Source organism: Herpailurus yagouaroundi, unplaced genomic scaffold (assembly GCF_014898765.1).
Source record: "Herpailurus yagouaroundi ecotype Mexico unplaced genomic scaffold, PumYag 67383, whole genome shotgun sequence".
Lineage (NCBI taxonomy): Eukaryota > Metazoa > Chordata > Mammalia > Carnivora > Felidae > Herpailurus > Herpailurus yagouaroundi.
In genome coordinates this window covers 630,802-654,699 of record NW_024420199.1, presented here as the reverse complement: position 1 = coordinate 654,699, position 23,898 = coordinate 630,802, and the positions used below count along the sequence as shown (strand labels likewise).

Sequence of the window (23,898 nt, the reverse complement as noted above, 5' to 3'; positions counted from 1 at the left end):
GCAATGTATTTTCCTCTCAGGACTGCCTTCGCTGCGTCCCAAAGCGTTTGGATTGTTGTGTTTTCATTTTCGTTTGTTTCCATATATTTTTAAATTTCTTCTCTAATTGCCTGGTTGACCCATTCATTCTTCAGTAGGGTGTTCTTTAACCTCCACGCTTTTGGAGTTTTTCCAGACTTTTTCCTGTGGTTGAGTCAAGCTTCATAGCATTGTTGTCTGAAAGTATGCATGGTAGGATCTCAAGTCTTGTATACTTATGAAGGGCTGTTTTGTGACCCAGTATGTGATCTATCTTGGAGAATGTTCCATGTGCACTCGAGAAGAAAGTATATTCTGTTGCTTTGGGATGCAGAGTTCTAAATATATCTGTCAAGTCCATCTGATCCAATGTGTCATTTAGGGCCCTTGTTTCTTTATTGACTGTGTGTCTAGATGATCTATCCATTGCTGTAAGTGGGGTATTAAAGTCCCCTGCAATGACCACATTCTTATCAATAAAGTTGATTATGTTTGTGATTAAATTGTTTTATATATTTGGGGGCTACCGTATTTGGCACATAGACATTTATAATTGTTAGCTCTTCCTGATGGATAGACCCTGTAATTATTATATAATGCCCTCCTTCGTCTCTGTTACAGCCTTTAATTTAAAGTCTAGTTTGTCTGATATAAGTAAGTATGGCTACTCCAGCTTTCTGTTGACTTACAGTGGCATGATAAATAGTTATCCATCCCCTCACTTTCAATGTGAAGGTGTCCTCAGGTCGAAAATGAGTCTCTTGGAGAGAGCAAACAGATGGGTCTTGTTTTTTTTATCCATTCTGATACCCCATGTCTTTTGGTTGGCGCATTTAGTCCATTTATGTTCAGTGTTTTTATAAAAAGGTGTGGGTTTAGAGTCATTGTGATGTCTGTAGTTTTCATGCTTGTAGTGATGATACTTTGTCTCTGATACTTTGTCTCACAGGATCCCCCTTAGGATCTCTTGTAGGGCTGGTTTAGTGGTGATGAATTCCTTCAGTTTTTGTTTATTTGGGAAGACCTTTATCTCTCCTTCTATTCTAAATGACAGACTTGCTGGATAAAGGATTCTCGGCTGCATATTTTTTCTGTTCAGCACATTGAAGATTTCCTGCCATTCCTTTCTGGCCTGCCAAGTTTCAGTAGAGAGATCCGTCACGAGTCTTATAAGTCTCCCTTTATATGTTAGAGCACGTTTATCTCTAGCTGCTTTCAGAATTTTCTCTTTATCCTTGCATTTTGCCAGTTTCACTATGATATGTCGTGCAGAAGATCAATTCAAGTTATGTCTGAAGGGAGTTCTCTGTGCCTCTTGGATTTCAATGCCTTTTTCCTTCCCCAGATCAGGGAAGTTCTCAGCTATGATTTCTTCAAGTACACCTTCAGCACCTTTCCCTCTCTGTTCCTCCTCTGGAATACCAATTATGCATAGATTATTTCTCTTTAGTGCATCACTTAGTTCTCTAATTTTCCCCTCATACTCCTGGATTTTTTTATCTCTCTTTTTCTCAGCTTCTTCTTTTTGCATAATTTATCTTCTTTTTCACCTATTCTCTCCTCTGCCTCTTCAATCCGAGCCATGGTCATCTCCATTTTATTTTGGAGTTCATTAATAGCATTTTTTAGCTCCTCCTGGCTGTTCCTTAGTCCCTTGATCTCTGTAGCAATAGATTCTGTGCTGTCCTTTATACTGTTTTCAAGCCCAGCGATTAATTTTAGGACTATTATTCTAAATTCACTTTCTGTTATATTGTTTAAATCGTTTTTGATCAGTTCGTTAGCTGTCGCTATTTCCTGGAGATTCTTTTGAGGGGAATTCTTCCATTTCATCATTTTGAACGTTTATTTATTTTTGGGACAGAGAGAGACAGAGCATGAATGGGGGAGGGGCAGAGAGAGAGGGAGGCACAGAATCGGAAACAGGCTCCAGGCTCTGAGCCATCAGCCCAGAGCCTGACACGGGGCTCGAACTCACGGACCACGAGATCTTGACCTGGCTGAAGTCAGACACTTAACCGACTGCGCCACCCAGGCGCCCCCCATTTCATCATTTTGGATAGTCCCTGGTGGTGCGGAACTGCAGGGCACTTCCCCTGTGCTGTCTTGAATAACTTGCGTTGGTGGGCGGGGCTGCAGTCAGACCTGATGTCTGCCCCCAGCCCACCGCTGGGGCCACAGTCAGACTGGTGTGTACCTTCTCTTTCCCTCTCCTAGGGGTGGGATTCACTGTGGGGTGCCATGGCCCGTCTGGGCTACTTGCACACTGCCAGGCTTGTGGTGCTGGGAATCTGGCGTATTAGCTGAGGTGGATCAGCAAGGTGCACAGTGGCAGGAGGGGCAGGCTCAGCTCACTTTTCCTTCGGTGATCCGCTTTGGGAGGGGCCCTGCGGTACTGGGAGGGAGTCAGACTGGCCGCCGGGGGGCGGGGGGTGGATGGATCGGCAGGAGCACAGCATTGTGTGTTTGTGTGGTGTAAGCAAGTTCCCTGGCAGGAACTGGTTCTTTTTGGGATTTTGGCTGGGGGATGGGTGAGGGGGATGGAACTGGCAAGTACCTTTGTTCCCTGCCAAGCTGAGCTCTGTCATCCGGGGCTCAACAACTCTCCCTCCCATTGTCCTCTAGCCCTTGTAAGGGTTAAATTGTAGTGTAGGGCTAATGCTTAGCTTGAAAAATAACAGCTTTGTGTTGACACTGAATGTTAAGAGATAACAGCCTTGCTTTGCTCTGGTAAACTACGCCTCATACCCTTGTAAATTAGGCTTCACCAATTAAGGTAACAAAAGTTCAAAGAAAAGAGCGTCAGAGGCAGGGTCAAGGAGATCCACTGGTTGCAACTTAGAGGCAGAAAGTCTAAAGTAAACACCTCATTAGGCAACTGTTTCTAACTCATCTGGAACCTGTTTCTTTGTTCTGTTCCCAGGTGATGATAAAACGATGTGATCGGTTATAAAAACTCTGTACTCCGGCTGTTCGGGGCGCACTCTTGTCAAGAGTGTTGGTCCCGATCGGTCGGCCTTGCCTCTCATTGTAATAAACTTTGTTGTGACTGTCACTGGTGCCCGTAGCTTTCTGTTTCAGGAGTCGTGTGGATGCAATACCCTCCCACTATCCGAGCAGAGCTGTTAACTTATAACATTCCAGATGTTAAGTCCCACTTGCTGTCAGAACACACTCTGTCCAGTCCCTCTGCTTTTGCAAGCCAGACTTAGGGCCTCTGCTTGGCCGGTGGGCTGCCCCTCTGCCCTGGCTCCCTCCCGCCAGTCTGTGTAGCATGCACCGCCTCTCCGCCCTTCCTACCCTCTTCCGTGTGCCTCTCGTCTGCGCTTGGCTCCAGAGACTCCATTCTGCTAGTCTTATGGCAGTTTTCTGGGTTATTTAGGCAGGTGTGGGTGGAATCTAAGTGATCAGCAGGACGCAGTGAGCCCAGCGTCCTCCTATGCCGCCATCTTCCTATAAGAGTCCCCAGCCTTTTTGTTCTATTCAGGCCTCCAATTGATTGGATGAGGCCTACATATTAGGGAGCACAATTTACCTTACTCAGTTAAATGTTAATCTCATCCAAAAACACTCTCACAGAAACACTGAAAATAATGTCTGACCAAATATCTGGGCACCCCGTGGCTCACTCAAGTTGACACATAAAATTAACTTATCATGGTATGTGTATTACAAACATATGAAAAAACTTCACTAAAGTAGGATAAGTACTGACCCAAGTAACTTTCGAAATAAGTGGAACCTGTAACAGCAAAGGCAAAAGGAAAGTGCACACAACACTACATTCTAGCTAATCAAGTTCTAACAATTCTAATTCTAATACTGCTATATATTTATATGGGATTTGAAAAATCAAGTAAATAGAACATAGATGGTGGAAGCTGGGTTTCTCCTTGTTGGAGTGGGAGGTTACAGATGAGCAAAGGAAGAAGGCTGGAATGATCCACCTGGTGATGGGTTAGAGTTGAAGACATCAGTATGATCTCATGTTTAGTTCAATATACATAAACATTGTCACATAAATATTTATAGATATATACACAAGTTAGTATACACACATATATTTCCTTGCTCTGTCATCTGAGAGGGCCTAGAAGCAATGGCACTTAAATAGCAATGAGCACATCTACTACCTAGATCTTAGTTTCTAAGACAATTCTCTAATGAAATATCCAGGGCTCTTTGAAGAAATGGCTAATTCTATAATGAGGGCAGGGTATACAGAAGATGAGCCAGAAGCATCTTATAGTGCCAGAAAGTAAGAAAGTTCTCAAAACAAACAAACAAACAAACAAACAAACAAACAAAAACACAATGATGGAGATATTTCAAAGGGATAGAGGAATCTATTGAAAGAAATCCCAGTGCCAAAGTTGGAACAATATGAGCAAGAAAATAAAGTAGTATTGGATCATAACTCAAAGTGTAAAATGAATACCCATGAGTCCATATTGTATTAATAAATGATTTAATAAATGGGTGAAAATAGACAAACCTCCTATACAGAAGAATCCCAAATAATTTATGTAATTTATGTAGACACTCCACTTTCAAGGAGGTGGAGCATAACTCCCCATTCCTTAAGTGTGGCCTACACATAGTGACTTTCTTCCAAAGAGTCATGTACGGAAAAGGGAGAATAGAGTAACTTTACAGTGGAGAGACCTGACAACCACCACCTCAAAGTCAACATCATCATTAATAAGTCATGTTGATAGCATGTAGTCATGATATTATGATAAGAAAGGTCTTTGCCTGTGTGGTTTTCCTGTCAAGAACACATAACTCCATCTACTCATGAGAAAAATATCAAACACCAAATGAAGAACATTCTACAAAATAACCTGCCCTAGATCTTGTCTAGGTCATTAAAAGCAAAATATGAGCCACTGTCACAGCCAAGAAGAGCTTAAGGAGAATTGACAACTAAATGTACTGTGGTATTCTAGATGAGATCTTGAAACAGAAAAAGAACAATAAAGAATACTGGTTCATTAACTGCAAAAAATGCACCATACTAAGGTAAGATGCTAAAAATAGGGGAAACTGGGTGCAGGGTATATGGGAAACAGGTGTAGTAACTTTGCGATTTTTCTATTTATCTAAAATCATCCTAAAAATGAAGCTTATTTTTTATTTTATGTTTTTTAGGACTGTATTTATTTTATTATTTTTAAACTTTATTTTCTAGTTAACATACAGTGTTATCTTGGCTTCTGGAGTAGAGCCCAGAGATTCATCTCTTACAAATGACACCCAGTGCTCATCCCAAAAAGTGCCTTCCTTAATGCCCATCACCCATTTAACCCAACCCCCCAACTTACCCCACCTCCAGCAACCCTCAGTTTGTTCTCTGTATTTAAGAGTCTCTTATGGACTGTTGAGAACTGAGAGCAAACTGAGGGTTGATGGGGGGTGGGAGGGAGGAGAGGGTGGGTGATGGGTATTGAGGAGGGCACCTTTTGGGATGAGCACTGGGTGTTGTATGGAAACCAATTTGACAATAAATTTCATATATAAAATAAATAAATAAATAAATAAATAAATAAATAAATAAATAAAAGAAAAAAAAAAGAGTCTCTTATGGTTTGCATCCCTCTCCGTTTTTATCTTATTTTTCCATCCCTTCCCCCATGATCATCTACTGAGTTTCTCAAATTCCACATATGAGTGAAACTATATGATATCTGTCATTCTCTGACTTATTTTGCTTAGCATAATACCCTCCAGTTCCATCCACTTTGTTGAAAATGGCAAGATTTAATTCTTTTCTTGTTACTAAGTAGGATTCCATTATATATATACACCACTTCTTTATCCATTCATCCATCGATGGACATTTGGGCACTTTCCATAATTTGGCTATTGTTGATAATGCTGCTATAAACATAGGGGTGCGTGTGCCCTTTCATATCAGCATTTTTGTATCCTTTGGATAAATTCTTAGTAGTGGAAATGCTGGGCTATAAGGTAGTGCTATTTTTAATTTTTTTAGGAACCTCCATACCATTTTCCAGAGTGGCTGCACCAGTCTGCATTCCCACCAGCAGTGAAAAAGTGTTCTCCTTTCTCCACATCGTCACCAACATCTGTTGTTGCTTGAGTTGTTAATGTTAGCCATTCTGACAAGTATGAGGTGGTATCTCATTGTGGTTTTGATTTGTAGTTCCCTGATGAGAAGTGATGTTAAGCATCTTTTCATATGTCTGTTTGCTACCTGGATGTCTTCTTTGGAAGAGTATCTATTCATGTCTTCTGCCGATTTCTTCACTGGATTATTTGTTTTTTGAGTGTTGAGTTTGGCAAGTTCTTTACAGATTTTGGATACTAACCCTTTATCCGATATGTCATTTGCAAATATCTTCTCCCACTCCTAGGTTGCCTTTTGGTTTTGTTGATTGTTTCCTTTGCTGTGCAGAAGCTTTCTATCTTGATGGGATCTCAATAGTTCATTTTGCTTTTATTTCCCTTGCCACTAGAAACATGTCAAGTGAGAAATTGCTGTAGCAGAAGTCAAAGAGGTTTCTGCCTGTTTCCTCTTATAGGATTTTGATGTTTTTCTGTCTCACATTTAGGCCTTTCATCCATTTTGAATTTATTTTTTGGTATGGTGTAAGAAAGTGGTCCAGTTTCATTATTCAGCATGTTGCTGTCCAGTTCTCCCAGCACTATTTGCTAAAGAGACTGTCTTTTTTCCATTGGATACTCTTTCCTGCTTTGTTGAAGATTAGTTAGCCATATATTTGTGGGTCCATTTCTGGGTTCTCTATTCTCTTCCATTGATCTATGTGTCTGCTTTTGTGCCAATACCATACTCTTTGATTACAGCTTTGTAATATGGGTTAAAGTCCAGGATTGTGATGCCTCCAGTTTTGGTTTTCTTTTTCAACATTACTTACTTTGGCTATTCGAGGTCTTTTTGGTTCCATACAAATTTTAGGACTGTTCTATCTCTGTGAAGAATGCTGGTGTTATTTTGATAGGGATTGCATTCGATGTGTAGATTGCTTTGGGTTGTATCTACATTGTAACATTTGTTCTTCCAATCCTTGAGATTTCTTTGTGTCTTCTTCAATTTTTTTCATAAGAATTCTGTAGTTATCAGTGTACAGATTTTTACCTCTTTGGTTAGGTTTATTCCTAGGTATTTTATGGGTTTTGGTGCAATTATAAATGGGATAAATTCCTTGATATCTCTTTCTGTTGCTTCATCACTGGTGTAAAGAAATGCAACCAACTTCTGTACATTGATTTCATATCCTGCAACTTTGCTAAAGTCATGTATCAGCTATAGAAGTTTTTGGTGGAGTCTTTCAGGTTTTCCATGTAGAGTATCATGTCATCTGCAAAGAGTGAAATTTTGACTTCTTCTTTCCCAATTTAGATGCCTTTTATTTCATTTTGTTGTCTGATTCCTGAGGATAGGATTCTAACACTATGTTGAACAACAGTGATGAGAGTGGACATCTCTGTCGTGTTCCTGACCTCAGGGGGAAAGCTCTCAGATTTTCTGCATTGAGGATGATATTAGCTGTGGGCATTTCATATATTGCTTTTATATTGTTAAGCTATGTTCATTCTATCCTAGCTTTCTTGAGGGTTTTTATAAAGAAAGGATGCTGTATTTTGTCAAGTGCTTTTTCTGCATCTATTGACAGGATCATATGGTTCTTATCCTTTCTTCTGTTAATGTGATGTACCACATTGATTGATTTGTGAATATTGAACCAGTCCTGCAGTCCAGGAATGAATCTCACTTGATCATTGTGAATATTCTTTTAATGTACTGTTGAATTTTATTTGATAGTATCTTTTTGAGAATTTTTGCATCCATGTTCATCAGGGATATTAGCCTACAATTCCCCTTTTTAGTGGGGTCTTTGGTTTGGAAATCAAGGTAATGATGGCTTCATAAAGTGAGTTTTGAAGCTTTCCTTCCAGTTCTATTTTTTGGAACAGTTTGAGAAGAATAGGTATTAACTCTGTTGTAAATGCTTGGTAGAATTCCCCTGGGAAGCCATCTGGCCCAGGACTCTTATTTTTGGGGAGAATTTTGATAACTGATTCAATTTCTTTGCTGGATATGTGTCTGTTCAAATTTTCTGTTTCTTCCCATTTGAGTTTTGGTACTGTGTGAGTGTCTAGGAATTTTTCCACTTCTTCCAGATTGCCCAGTTTGTTGGCATATAATTTTTCATTGTTATAAGAGATTATAATTGTTTTTATTTCTGTGGTGTTGGTTTTGATCTCTCCTCTTTCATTCATGCTTTTATCTATGTGGGTCCTCTCTCTTTTCTTTCTTTTTTTTTTTAAGAAGGAATTTTTTTTAAGTTTATTTTTATTTATTTTGAGAGAGAGCTAGAGAGCAAGTGGGGGAGAGGCAGAAAGAAAGGGAGAGATAATCCAAAGCAGGCTCCACACTGTCAGCACAGAGACCAATGTGGGGCTCAAATTCAGGAACCACAAGATCATGACCTGGGCTGACGTCAAGAGTTGGCCACTTAACCAATTGAGCCACCCAGGCGCCTCCCTCTCTCTTTTCTTTTTGAGAAGTCTAAGTAGGGATTTATCAATTTTGTTCATACTTCCAAAAAAAAACAGCTCTTGATTTTATTGATATGTTCTATTGTTTTTCTGGATTCTATATCATTTATTTCTGCTCTGTATTATTTCCCTTCTTCTGCTGGCTTTGGACTTTATTTGCTGCTCCTTTAGGTGTAAGGTTGGGTTGTGTATTTGGGACCTTTCTTGCTTCTTGAGATGGGCCTGATGAATTGCAGTGTATTTTCCTCTTAGAACTGCCTTTGCTGCATTCATTTTCATTTGCTTCCATGTATTTTTTATTTCTTCTTCTTTAATTTCATGCTTAACTCATTCATTCCTTAGTAGGATGTACTTTAACCTCCATGTATTTGGGGACTTTCAAAATTTTTTCTTGTGGTTGATTTCCAGTTTCATAGCATTGTGATCTGAAAATATACATGGTGTGATCTCAATCTTTTTATACCTGTTGAGGGCTGTTTTGTGACCCAACATGTTATCTATTTTGGAGAATGTTCCATGTACACTTGAGAAGAATGTGTATTCTGCTGCTTTAGGATGAAATGTTTTGAAAATATCTGTTAGTTCCATTTGGTCCAATGTGTCATTCAGAACTGTTATTTCCTTATTGATTTTCTGCCCAGATTATCTGTCCATTGTTGTAAGTGAAGTATTAAAGTCTCCTACAATTATGGTATTATTATCCCAAAGCTTGCTTATGTTTGTGACTGATTTATATATTTGGGTTCTTTCATGTTGGGGGCATAAATATTTATAATTATTAGCTCTTCTTGATGGAGAGACCCCTTAATTATGATATAATGCCCTTCTTTATCTCTTGTTACAGTCTTTGGTTTCAAATCTAGTTTGTCTGATATAAGTATGACTACTCTGGTTTTCTTTTGATGTCCAGTAGCATCAAAGATGGTTGTCTATCTCCTCACTTTCAATCTACAGGTGTCTTCCGGTCTAAAATGAGTCTCTTGTAGGCAGCATATAGATGGATCATGTTTTTTTATCCATTCTGATACCCTATGTCTTTTGATTGGGGCATTTAGTCCATTTACATTCAGAGTGATTATTGAAAGATAAGAATTTAGTGCCATTGTGTTATCTATAGATTTCATGCTTGTAATGATATTCTCTCATCCTTTGTAGTCTTTGCAGCATTCAACTCACAGAGCTCCCCTTAGGATCTCTTTCAGGGCTGGTTTAGTGATCACGAACTCCCTTAGCTTTTGTTTGTCTGGGGAAGCCTTTATCTCTCCTTCTATTCTGAATGACAGCCTTGCTGGGTAAAGGATTCTTGGCTGCATATTTGTCCTGTTCAGCACATGGAATAGTTCCTGCCACCCCCTTCTGGCCTTCCAACTTTCAGTAGACAGGTCTGCTACTACCCTTATGTGTCTACCCTTGTAGGCTAAGGCCCATTTGTCCCTAGCTGCTTTCAGAATTATCTCTTTATCTTTGTATTTTGCCAGTTTCACTATGATATGTTGTGGTGTTGACCTGTTTTTGTTGATTTTGAATGGAGTTCTCTGTCTCTCTTGGACTTGGATGCCTGTTTCTTTTCCCAGATTAGGGAAGTTCTCAGCTATAATTTGGTCAAATATACCTTCTGCCCCTTTCTCTCCCTCTTCTTCTTCTGGGACTCCTATGATACGTATTGTTTCATTTCATGGAATCACTTAGTTCTCTAATTCTCCCCTCATGATCTAGTAATTTCCCTCTTTTTTTCAGCTTCATTATTTTCCATAATTTTATCTTCTATTTCACCTATTCTCTTCTCTGCTTCTTCCATCCTCACTGTCACTATATTTAGTTTATTTTGTATCTCAGTTATAGCATTTTTTTAATTCATTATGACTAGTTCTTAGGTCTTTAATCTCTGCAGCAAGTGTTTCTTTGGTGTCTTGGCTTTTTTCAAGCCTAGCTATTAGTCTTATGACTGTTATTCTATATTCTTGTTCAGATATGTTGTTTATATCTGTTTTGAGCAATTCTCTGGCTGTGATTTCTTCTTTGAACTTTCTTTTGGGGAGAATTCCTCCATTTTGTCATTTTGGCTCAATTTCTGTCTTTTGTGTGTTTTAAAATCTTGTTATGTATCCTGCATCTAAGAATACTACTATATTTAAAAGGGGTCATACACTATCCAGGGCCTGGAACTTCAGGAAGTGTTTTTGGTGTATGTTGTGCACACTCTGTTGTTGTAATTTGGCTATGTTATCCTACTGGTCAGTCCTGTGCAGAGCTTCTCCTTGATTATAGTGGTGGATTTTTTAGACCCTCCACCAGGTGTGCTTTGATTTGTTTATTGAAGTAACCCTGGGGAAAAAAGGAAAAGCGTAGGGGGAAGCCTGATCCCATAATAAGAGAAAACTGAAAGGGGAGAAAAGAAGACCGAACAGAATTAAAAAAAAAAAAAAAAACTATACAGCTAAATCCACAGAAAGGTAGTGGAAAATAAAGAATATGAAGAAAGAGGTTGGAAAATAATAGAATAAAAATACCTGATCAAACAAACAAAATTTATATATATAATAAGAATTGACCAAAACCAAATCAGAAACTATGAGCCTGATTCCAAATATAAAAAAAGAAGAGGGTAGAAAGAATAAGGAAAGAAAGAAAAGAAAAGAAAAGAAAAGAAAAGAAAAGAAAAGAAAAGAAAAGAAAAAAAGACAAAAAAAACAGTTGTCTGTTGGTACCTGGGACCCATGGCTGTGCTGATCTTGAGGAAAGGCAGGCTGTGTTGGGTCAGTCTTGCTCTAGTAGATAAGCTGTTGCCAGGCATGGAGGGGAGGAGTTTGGTGTAAGTGGGTCCAGCCTCCACTTGGGGCCACTGTGCTGCTCTCTGAAGTCCCACTATGTTGTTGCTGAGAAAAATAGCGACACCCCAATCTCTCCTCCCTGGACTGGAGGAGAGTACAGCGTCTCAAACCACACTGTTCAGGCAGGCCTCACAGAGCCGCAAGAGCGGTCAGTTTACCCCACTCCACAGTGCCTTCTAGGCACTCAGCTGGGATTCAAAACCCAAAGTCCTAAAGGACCCAGCTCAGTGGGGCTCCTTTCCCCTTTTCCAGAGTAGAGCCACTGTTTCCTGTTGATAAAAAGCCTTTGGCTGGCACCTGCAGGATCTTTTGTCCTTGGGGAGGCAATTAACACTTTCCTAAGCATACTTCAGGAAGGGGGCTGTTCTCTCCCTGTGCACCCCTGAGATTGCTACACACCATGCTATGCACTCCAGGCTAGCTCCCTACTCCCCAGAAGCACGAGCCAAGGCTCCCAGCTTTGGTCAGGAGAAAGTCACGTACTTCCAAACCTCTGAGTTTCAGCTCCTAAGGCTGTTTGCAAAAAAGAAACTGGCACTCTCTATATTTCTTGCTTCCCAGTCCATGGTCCAGAGAGGTTTTCCTCTTGTGCTAACTCAGTGCCGCCCTTTCACAACCCCTCTTTCTCTCCCTTTTGTCTCTCCACAGAAAGTGTTCCCTTTCCTCCATTCCTATGCCATTTTATCTCTTCCAATTCACATACACGCACCTCAATCCTGACAAGCTGCCTCCCCCCACCTGTGGAGCTCCTTCTGCCACTCATCAGATCAATTTCCTGAGTGTTTCAAGTGATCTGACCTCAATACAGCTGTGTTTGGGGGACGAGGACAATCCCGGTCCCCCCTACTTTTCCACCATCTTAATTCCCTCTCCTGAAGTTTATTTTTAAAAATTTCACTAAAAAAATGAATAAGATACAGTTTGACCAGAAGAGATAGGCTCAGAGCAGAGGCGGTTTCTCTGGTACCTGATATCATCTCACTCAGCCTGTGGAGACCTTTAACCTAAGATACAGACCCTGAAGCCAGAACATCTGGGTGTGAATTCTGGCTTTACCACTTACTATCTGGGTAACCTTGGGAAAATAAATTCTTTGTGAACCTCATCTCCAAAAAGTAAGAACAATAGCCCCTACTTTTTGTCAATGTTGTAATGAGGATTAAATGAGTTAATATGTATAATGTGCTTAAATGAGTGCTGGCACATACTAAGTTCTATATAAATAAATATATACTTTGTATACAATATATAAATACTTTGTAAACTAAAAAAAAAAAACCCATGATGACTAAAAGTTAATTTAGTAATAAGCTGTAATCATACAAGATAGGAAGATGTGGGTTTGGTTGCTATGAACCAGGCAGTGGTTGCCATACATATATCAGAACCTTGACAGCCATTGTTAGGCCATTGCCTTACCCCTCATAAGCAGGCAACTGAGCTGTATTAATCTGGCAAGAAAGCTATGAAGCTAAATACACCTTCCTATTACTCTACACATCTTATGTCTTTCATACAAAAAGAACCAACTTGCAATCAGATAAATAATTAACCACCTCAAGGTAAGCAAAATATATCATTATCTCCATTCTACAGATAAGAGATCTGAACATTTAATTTAGGTGATTTCATCCCAGGATACATAGGAGAGATACTGGAAATGAAAGAAAGGACTGGGAACCCTTAGTCTAATTGTTTTCTTCCTCAGTTATCCTATTTATTTATCCTTCTTTAGAATGAGTCCTTGAGGAAAAACTTGTGTGATGTCAGTTTTACCTTTCTTGGTGGCACTAACAAATACACAGAGCCTGAGATCAAGCTAGGAAGCTCTGCCAATTATCAGGAACTAGACATGAAGCTGCTACTGGCCTCATCTCAAAGGGAGATAGCTATCATGGAACCCAGGCAATCAGGCTCTGGTGTTTCAGGCTCTAGGTCTTATCAGCTTCATAAGCAAAGCAGGAGTAAGGCTGGATTTGATCACAGGCCATATATAAGGTTTCCCTTTCATTTGGCATGAGCCATAGCCATTCTCCAGGGGGTCCTTATGGGGAGGCAAGTGATTTTCCTAGGGAATAAATTGTACTCTCAGTAATGCCATGAAGTGTGAGTCTCTATTTGGGGATAGCAATTCTCCAAAATAGTGAATGATTCTGCAGAACCCTGCTGAGTTATCCATTGATAAGTTGGACATGCACTGTGCTCATTAGATAGCTAAGCAAATCCCATCTGAAGTATTTGCTAACCCAAGCAGCACTTCCCCCAGCTCCAGGCTCCAATGTAATTAGTGATTATGAAAATGTAAATCAAAACCACAATTAGATACCACTTCACACCCTCTAGGATAGCTATAAACAAAAAGACAACAAGTGTTGGTGAAGATGTGGAGAAATTGGAACCCTCCCCTAGTGCTGGTGGGAGTGTAAAATACTGCAACCACTTTGGAAAACAGTCTGGCACTGCCTCAAAAGGTTAAACATAAAGTTATCATATGATTCAGTAATTAGACTCCTAGGTATATACCCAAGAGAGCTGAAAACATATGCCCATACAGAAGCTTGTACACAAATGTTTACAGCAGCATTATTCCTATGAGCCAAAAAGTAGAAGCAATATCAACTGATGAATGGATAAACAAAATGTAGTATATCCACACAATGGAATATTATTCAACCACAAAAAGGAACAAAATACTAATATATGCTACAACATGGATAAACCTTGAAGTGATTATCTAAATTGCCCTTTTTACTTAGGCAATGACTTCCAAATATGGATGCACTTTGAAATCACCTGGGGAGCTTATGCAGCTCTCTGGAATCTTTGAGAGTGAGGCACATGGACTGATGTTTGAAATCTATTAGACTAGGTAATCTCTAAAGTCTCTTTTTTTTTTTCAGCTTATTCATTTATTTTGAGAGAGAGAGCATGAACAGGGGAGGGGCAGAGAGAGGGGGAAAGAGGGAATCCCAAGCAGACTCTACCCTCAGTACAGAGCCTGATGTGGGGCTTGACCCTGCCACTATGAATCAAGAGTTGGTCACTTAACCGACTGAGCCATCCAGGTGTCCCGATTTCCAAGGTCTCTTAAAGCACTAGAAATTGTATGAAATCTATGAGACTGGGTCACCAACACCCACATTTTTGAAGCAGAAACAATAAGAGAACCAAGCCCAATGTACTGTTGTTACTTAGACTAGGTCTCCCAATAGGTTCTACTTGAAATCTAATGTGATTCTTTTCCAAGGCATCAGCGCATACCCTGTCCCCATCCAGGATTGAATGAAGATATTCCTAACAGACATGAACTATGACTGAAGAAATAGGCCACACCTGATGTTATCATGCCCATGGTGGGTTGCTTTAATAAGAAATCCCCCACTTTGCAGGTACCTATCAGTGGAGTTGAGAATAACCAGTTTCTCCCTCTAAGACATTTATAGACAAGATTGGATAGAATGAAGTTACGGACTTCTGTTGTTTATCGGCACCTGTGTACTCATAAGCTGACAGGTTCAGTGCTAATAATGGGGCTTATTTTTCATTTACTTGTTTCACTTAATATTAAAGAACCAAGCTGAATCATGTTCCGGCTATTGACATCCTGCTGGTCTCAGCTAAAGACAGCTGAAGAGACACAAAGGTAATTTTGCAGTTATTTCTCTAGACCTATTCCACCATTTCTTCCAACATATCTTTCCACAGTCCCTCAGGGGACAAATCTTCATGATATATATTATGAAGGAAAGTGACTAAGCAACATCTGCAAGACTGGAGACAAGTTTGGGGGAGGATGGCCAATTCTACAAGGCAAGTAAATCAGGGAAGAAAAGTATCCTTAGAGGTTTTGGGAAGGGGTTCCCATACCACTTTATACCACCTTGGGTGTGCTTTTTATGGTACATGCATTGGGACTACGACAGGCAGAGCCTCAGTCAATCAAGGAAAAGTAGAATTCTTTGTTTCTCCTGAGAACGAACAGTGCTTTTTAAGGCCTTGGCTCATTTTTCTTTTCCATTTCCAGGAATGTGACCATCATTATCATTGGATTAGACAACTCAGGCAAAACTGTTCTTGTGGAGGTAAGGAATTAAGAGCATTAGATACTAGTTTAGGTCTCCCATGGGCCCCAGAGACCAATGAAATAACCATTCCTTCTCAGCTGTATTTCATGGCCCTCAGGTTCCTTCTTTTGCTCTTTTGAAGATAAACACTTCCCACACACACACTCCTCTCGTTGGGTATTATCAGCCTGTTTATGTAATGTCTGTCACCTCTCCCTTTATAAGATATCCTAATTGAAGGTCCTCTCATAGTGTAGTGTGAATGAGCTCAAACTATGTTAAGTACTGCAGTCAATTATAAAGGATAGCATGTTTGAAACAGTGTCTAGTTTCAGAACTCAATTAAAGTGGAATTTGGTCTAGATAAGAGAGACAAGTGTGGGATGATGAAGAAGTTTAATAACATGAAACTCTTTGTGACAGTTAATATAGAGGGTTGGAGCTTGAGAAATGTTGTCAGTTCAGAGACATGCAACTTTAATACCAGATCTCCAGTTTAATACCCTGACACTTCAAGAAGAAGTTACACAGAATTTCAGGAAGCTACTATTCTAGTTGTGAAGACCCATCTAACTGCTAACCAGTCAATCAGGGATCCCAGCATAGGATGCCCTCCATTAATGTTTATTAAATAAAAGAAGGGGCATGATGATGTGGCTGAACTTTATATAACCTGGGCTCTCAGCAAGATACAGGAAAGGGCTAACTTGACTCCTCTACTACTTGTCTACTTGAAGTCTGCATCAATTTCCTTGAACCACAGTAACTGCCTGCTGGCTGATTTTGCCATCTCTAGTTGTCCTCCACCCCCAGTATTCAATCCACATGGTTGCCTGAAAGACCTAATGCAAAACCCTGATCATGGAGCTTCCTTATTCAAAACCATTCAATCCTCTCCAATGTTATCAAAACAAAACTTAAATTCGTTAGCAGTATACAAGGTCCTCCACGATTTGGCCCCTGACTTCTCCTCCAATTTCATTTCCCATGCTCTCTGCATATGCTCCCTGATAGAGCCAAAACAAATTATTTGCCATTCTTCTGTGATCATACCATTCTAGTTCACATGCACACACTCTTTACATGCTATCTCATTACCTAGCATTTCATTCGCTCCAATACCTAACTGCTTAATCAAATGCCCTGAGTCACAAGCTTAAGCTTGACCCCAGTGTGACCTGGGCTACCCCTAATGCTCAGCACCTCCTTCCTAGATCCCACTCTATTCTGTGCCTCCCTCTATCATGCACTTATGACACATCACTGTACAACAGTAAATCCATCCCCTAGACTGTGAGCCCCTTAAGAAGTAATGGATCTTTTCAGCTCTGTATCTTTAGTCTGTACTTTTAGTACTGTCAGGCAGGCACTCAAAAAGTATTTGTGGAATGAATGTTCTGCCCCATTCCACCATTCTCCTCAGGCAACATATTGCCTCTTTACAACTTCTCCATTCCCCTCCTTTCCCCTAATAGGCAGCAAAATGGATTCCCTGTCTCTCCCAACTTTCTGATAGGCAGAAAAATGAAGAAAAAAAAAGGTAAACAGTAGCAGGAAAATCAAGGAGCCAAGATAAATCACAAGATTACTGATAAAAGTGGGGATAATTTTCAGAGCCCCAACTCAGCCCCACCCCTAGATTCCCATCCACTCTGGGTGAGGCCTGGGAATCTATTTTTTAAAAACTTCCCAGGTGTTTCTGATGGCCAGCCAGCTTTGGGAAGCATTCATCTGCAATTAGCCATGTACTATTTTGTCTGTGAGAATAGTACCTGCTTTTCATCCTAATTCCTAGAGGAAAAAGCCTGTAGTCTATTTAATGCGTTACTGTATAACTTGCCTTGTGGCTGGTGACTAACTTGGGGGCTGATTCATAAACCAATAGGCTTATGGTTGTAACTTCATTCAAAGAATAGTTTTTAATGGTCAAGAAGCAAAGTGCTACTGATTTCACATTGTGAAGAATGTCTCAGGCCATCTCTGTCCATGCAGGACAACCAGAGTCAATCTAGTAGGTTGCTCTGTACCCAAATACAATAGATCACCTCACCTGCTCCTGCAAATGTTTATGATTGTTAAGAACAGACAACAGCCTAGGAAAGAAATTCCATTCTACAAGTCATAACTTGTGTGAACATTTGATGATTCCAGCTATAAAATATTTTGGGACATAAGCCATTATTTTCAAGGATACCATTCACTATAACTTTTTGTCTGGCATAGTCACGTGGGGCAAGAAACCCCCAACATGAGCACAAGCAGATGCCCTAGATGAGGGCATTTAGAGCAGTGCCTCTCAAATCGGCTATACATTCAGTCACCTGGGGAGCTTAAAAAAAAAAAAAAAAGGATGCTTAAGCCCCACCCCAGATCTATGGCATCAAACCTTCAAAGAATGAGGCCTAGCGTCTTAGGTTTTAAAAGCTCCACAGGTGATCACGGAACATAGTGAGTACTGAGAGCCAAAATTCAGAAGTACCTGGAGAGATTTCATACCTACTGATCCAGGTGCCTGGAGGTTCAGTTACTTTGGTCTGGGTGGACCCACAGATTCAAAATCTTAACAAGTGCACCAGATGATGCTGAGACACAACAGGCATGAGTTTCACTGCTTTCTACGGCAGTGGGTCTCAAGCTTTGAAGTGCAGAAAAATCACCTGGGGATTTTCTTAACTAAAGGAGTTTGTTAAACATACAAATGCCAGTGTCCCAAACACAGAGGTTCTGATTCATTTGGTATAAAGTAGAACTTAACAATCACCCCCATGTAACTCTGAAGCAGACAGTCCCAAGACTATCCTTTATGAAATACTCTTCTAGGGATACAGAGATGAATTACACTCAGTACTTGTATTCAGGGAGTTTATAAATTAATAGAGAAAATAAGAGAAATGTAAATTATCAGGGAACAACTTCTCATGGCTTCTAAGGTTCACCAACAATACATTGCATTACTGAAGGAATTGGTAAGTTTTCAAGTAAAAGGAAAAAAAATCTAGGGGAAATGATTTGCTCTGACAGGAAAAAAATAATATAAAGCTTGCTTGGACGCAGGAAACAAGATTTGAAAATTACCTTTAGTTTCACTCATTATTTTTAAGTAGTCTAATGCAGACATAGCAAATATCACACCAAAGTTGTAACTGAAAACTATGTTATCTGAAAACTATAATTAAAAAGGTGAGGGGCACTTGGGTGGCTCAGTTGGTTGAGCATCCGACTTTGTCTCAGGTCATGATCTTGTGGTCCATGAGTTTGAGCCCCACGTTGGGCTCTGTGCTGACAGCTCGGAGCCTGGAGCCTGCTTCAGATTCTGTGTCTCCCTCTCTCTGCCCCTCCCCCACTCGTTCTCTCTCTCTCTCTCTCTCTCTCTCTCTCTCTGTCAAAAATAAACTTAAAAAAAAAGATGGTTGACATGAAAACAGGAATTATAAGATCACATTAAAATGTAATGATAATAATACACACACACACACACACACACACACACATACATGTAAATGTGTGTGTAATCATACATTTCCAAAGATCTGAAAGCATCTTACTAACTTCTCAGCTAAATGACTCATTCTTGCAATGCCATGGAAAAATGTCACAGGTAGGTCTAAGACTATATATAAATAAGCTACCAATGTTGGTGTGAGAACTTCCAGGTATGAGTGTATAGCATCTATAAAATCACTTTAGTACTAATGTGGGGAGAGAGCTAGGCCAGGACTGTCAGTTCAAAAGACTGAAATGTGTATAAAGATTGTCATTTTGAACTGCATTTCTATGAGAGCTGTAAGAGGTATGGAATGCCTTATGGGATACTATGCTCTGGCAATAGCCTTGAAATGGTAAATGTATCTGAGTTAGGATGGTTTCTTGGAGGAGATATGAGGAAGAGAACTTCATACTTGTAGCCACAGTAACAGGCACCATAAACATTTGTTGAACACCTACTGTATGTAAGGTAATGCAGAGCCCCGCCATGACAGAGCTCATATTTTAGGTGGGAACATAGGACGTGCACAGAATGAGGTTAACAACAAGTTTAATATACCACGTGCTCAACAAGAGAGAAGTGAGAGCTGGATAGGTCAGAGAAGCTTCCTAAAGAAAGTGCTACTTGAGCTGGGCCTTGAAGAATGGGTGGGAGAGAAGGGCCGCTTGTTCATTCACTCACTCATTAATTAATTCATTCATTCATCAAAATCCATTGAACAAATATTCATTTGTGCTAGCTGTATGCCACCTTCTGTGCTCAGCATCATGAGTATAATAGTGAATGAAACTGAAAGGATTCCTGTCCTGTTGTAGTTTATAACTCACATAACAAAATCATAAAATTTCTAACACGAATATGTGCTGTGAGAGTGGTTAAGCCCAGAAGAAAGACACCTGTCTAGACTAGGGGATAGTGGTGTGAGGGAAAACTTTCTAGAGAAAACAAGATCTAAATTGATATAAAAGGAAAAAAAAACTAGGTTTATTTATTTATTTTGAGAGAGACAGAGTGCAAGCAGGGCAGGGGCAGAGAGAGAGAGGGAGACAGGGGACCCAAAGCAGGATCCCTGCTGACAGCAGAGAGCTCAATGCGGGGCTTGAACTCATAAACTGTCAGATGATGACCTGAGCTCAAGTCAGATGCATAACCAACTGAACCACCTAGGTGTCCCTAAACTGATATTTTATTATTTATTTATTTATTTATTTATTTATAAAAAGTTATTTAATGTTTATTTTTTGACAGAGAGACACAGCATGAGTGGGGGAAGGGCAGAGAGAGAGGGAGACACAGAATATGAAGCAGGCTCCAGGCTCTGAGCTGTCAGCACAGAGCCTGATGCAGGGCTTGAACCCATGAACTGTGAGATCATGACCTGAGCCAATGTCGGAGGCTTAATTAACTGAGCCACCCAGGTGCCCCTAAATTGATATATTTTTTAAAAGGCATTAACCAAATAAAGAGTAACGGAAGAGTGTTCTAAGCAGTGGGAATAGCATCTTCTGAAGGCCCAGAACAAGACAAAGCATGACATTCCTGTGGAATGGCCGGGGGCGGGGGCGGGGGGGGGGGGGAAGAACATGAGCCAAGGAGCAGAAAGAGGAAGAAACTGGGTGTGTACCAGGAGCACTGTGGACACCAGTCAGGTCTGGGAGGTTAGGTGGCAAAGGAGTGTGTATTCTATCCTGGGAGCAGTGGGCACTCACCAAAGGTTACTGAGCCAGGAAAGGGTAGCATGACCAAGTGCTGGTTTAGGAAGATGAATCCGTGAGTGTGAGCAGGATGGCAGGATGCCTCAGTGGGATTCCTTAGGGAAGGCTCTGGTCAAGCTTCAAATCACTGCTTAACAAATTCTCACATCTAACTCTATTCCTGCTTTGTGGTTGCTTCTCCTCTCTTCCCCTATGCATAGTACTTCCAAGTAGGATGAACAATTGTAGGAAATCTGAATTGACTACACTCCTACTGCATGAGTATGAAGTTTCCATCTATGACTTGAGTGGAGACATGAAGGGCCAAGAAACCTGGCCGAACTACTATGCACAGGCACACGGACTTGTTTTTGTCCTGGATTCCAGTGACTTGGGACGCATGCAGGAAGTGAAGATCATCTTAACGCATCTGCTCTCTGATAAAAGAGTGGCAGGGAAACCTATCCTACTGTAAGACTCTGCTTTTGTGACCAATTTCCCCTTCCCATTTTGTACCTTCAGAAGAGTAGATGGAGGAAGGGTGGTCCCTTTGTCATACCCAGCTTGACCTTCTCCTCCCTTGGGCTCGGTGAAGGGAAGTGGGCCAGTCCTCTGGGGGCTGTTTTTAAGAGCCACTTTCTATCACATATTGCCATGGGGGAACATGTTACCTACCTATACAAAGGTAATTCTGAAGGCAAGCATCAAAGGGAAATGGAGAGTAATATCTGGATCTTCCACCCCCTTCCCTCAACTCTTCTGGAAGACTGCCTTCCTGAATTTTTTTCTTTTCTGGCTTCAGTTTCTAGCCCTGAGAAGATAGCAGAAAACAATCCTTATTTTGTATAATTGATGCCAATGGACTCCTCCTTTGGCTAACTACCCAAGAGTTATGTAACTAGCACTCATTCCAAGGTGATAATTCCGGTGGCCCATCAATCCTCACTCCTCCCCCACTCTATTTTTGCCTTTTTCATTCCTCATTAGCACCCCCAACTCAAGCATGAACAAAGGTTGGGAGAGTGTGTAAAAACTCCAAATCTGTTCATATCCTGGTTAGCAATTCTAATTAAAGTTTTGTGGCATAGTGTAGAGGAAGTGAGAGATGAAGCCTGGGAATTATCTTGAATTAAATTATTTGTGCTCTTCTTTCCTCCACTGAGAGTTGGCTGGAAAAATCTCTGACTCATCTCATTGGTTATGTCTTTGAAGCTAGTTCCTGGATATGTAGTAGTTGTACTAGAATTGGTTCTCCTCCTCTTTCCCTTCTTTGCTTGCCCTTGGACTCTATTTCTGTTACACTCTTCCTCTTCTGTTTCCTCCTTCTCTCCTATGCCCTGCTCTAGCATGGCAAACAAACAGGACAAGAAGGATGCCCTCCTACCCTGTGATATTATTGAATATCTATTCCTAGAAAGGCTAGTGAATGATAACAAGTCCCTGTGCCGAATGGTAAGTATCTACCCACCCCCTTCATCCCCTCCCTTACCCTCTTGAGCCCAGTTGATGCATCCCTGGGCCCATTCCATAATCAGCCACATATGCCAGGTCTCAGGCAAAGCCTCCCCCGCAGGCAACATCTACAGTGATGATTTTTGACTCGACACTGACAGTAAATAACACATTCTTATAACACCTTCACATCTGTTTTCTCATTAGGACTTCAAAATAGCTCTTTACAGTTAGAAGTTTCAGTATTGGATACTTCATTTTATGGATAAAGAGGCTAAGGCTCAGAGATTATGAGTGACTTGCCCAAGGTCAGACATCCAGGACATTACACCACAACTTATTAAAAGACCTTAACATTTGTCTTTCATTTACTTTCTCAGGAGTGAGTGCTAAGTCTCTCCTAGGAAGTCTTAGAGCCTCTCTAGACAGAGAAGAGCTTAAGTGTACCTCTGTTCTTGGATGATAATAATTAGGACTTTGGGCCTCCGGGGTCCCAGGCTCCTGGGTTACAGCCTTCTCTTCTCTTTTTTATCATAGGAACCCTGTTCAGTCATCAAAAACCTCCAAAGAGGGAACCATCAGCCCATAATTGAAGGGCTGCACTGGCTATTAGCTGCCATTGGGGATAAATATGAAGAGCTGTGTACTCGCCGACAGCCACTCCCCTCAACCATCCCAACCTCCAAGGGCACCAGAAGCTCTGGGGAAAGACCCTCATCAGACAGGTACTGAGCTGCCTCTATTAGGTGTACTGATAAGAATAGATGCAGGAGTCCATATTCAACATATGCAGGAACTTCTGGGTAGTGTTTGGATTCTGTGCAGTGCTGACCAATGTCTCAAGATCCACTGGCCCAAATGGGGCTAGAGCAATGACCACAAACATTCCAACACTGTGAGGTATACCCTCCCTTCAGCACAACTTGAGTGGTCATGTTAGTGGGATGAGTTGTATAAAGGTAAAGCCAGCCTATTAGGATTAGAGCTTCTCCAAAACAGGGTTTCTGTTGTTTCGTTGGGCCACACAGAGGAGAAAAGGAGCAGGAACCACTTAAGAAATTTATTGGAAACCTTCTATGGCTGAAAGTCTTGGAGCCACCCCACATTCTTTGCTTTCAGTTCTCTGATCCTCCCGATAATAAGAAAAGATGAGAGAGAACAGGAATATGGAAAAGAAGAACACAAAGGAAAAAAAGAAAACAGGAGTTGATTAAGGTTTTGAGGAATAAAAGGTCTAAATGTCCTCTTGCTCTGTCCTTTCCTCCTTTCAATGTCCAAAGGCATATGGCAGGGATGGGGAAATAGCTGCATTCAATTAAGGAGCTTCAAGTGTGTCTGTTTGCACTATTGCTTTTTCTCTCCTGTCTTCCCCAGCCACACTACCAGGATGGGAATGTCAAAAGAAAAAAGACAGCATCTAGGACAATGCTCTATGGAAGCTAGGCCCCGAAAGCCAATCCTACAGGTAAATGGCTCTTTAAATGTTACTGTCCAAGGGACCAATCACTGAACTATCAGAGCACCAACTGACTTTTTTCTCCATTTTCTTGTTGTACAGAAAGAAGGTTTAAGATTAAGGCCTAAAAAGAACATATCAGTAACATTTGCTTTAGATGAACCTATGGAGGAAGGTGAATGTTCTGGGGGAAACAGAACTTGGAACACTACTGAGCTTTGTGACAATCGAAGTGATGACTTACAGCTCCCAGCTCCACGCATTGAAGATGATCCTTTTATTTTATTTTATTTTATTTTATTTTATTTTATTTTATTTTATTTTATTTTATTTTATTTTATTTTATTTATTT

General features: G+C 40.6%; 1 protein-coding gene across 1 annotated transcript; it reads left to right on the top strand.

The window, feature by feature from the left end:
- Positions 1-14,960: 14,960 nt before the first annotated feature.
- On the top strand, positions 14,961-23,600 carry ARL13A (ARF like GTPase 13A). Its single transcript, XM_040467257.1, has 6 exons — positions 14,961-15,036; positions 15,418-15,475; positions 20,760-21,109; positions 21,985-22,090; positions 22,628-22,815; positions 23,465-23,600. The coding sequence occupies exons 1-6, from the start codon at positions 14,978-14,980 to the stop codon at positions 23,598-23,600; spliced, it is 897 nt and encodes a 298-aa protein (XP_040323191.1). The 5' UTR covers positions 14,961-14,977.
- The last annotated feature ends 298 nt before the right edge of the window (positions 23,601-23,898 follow it).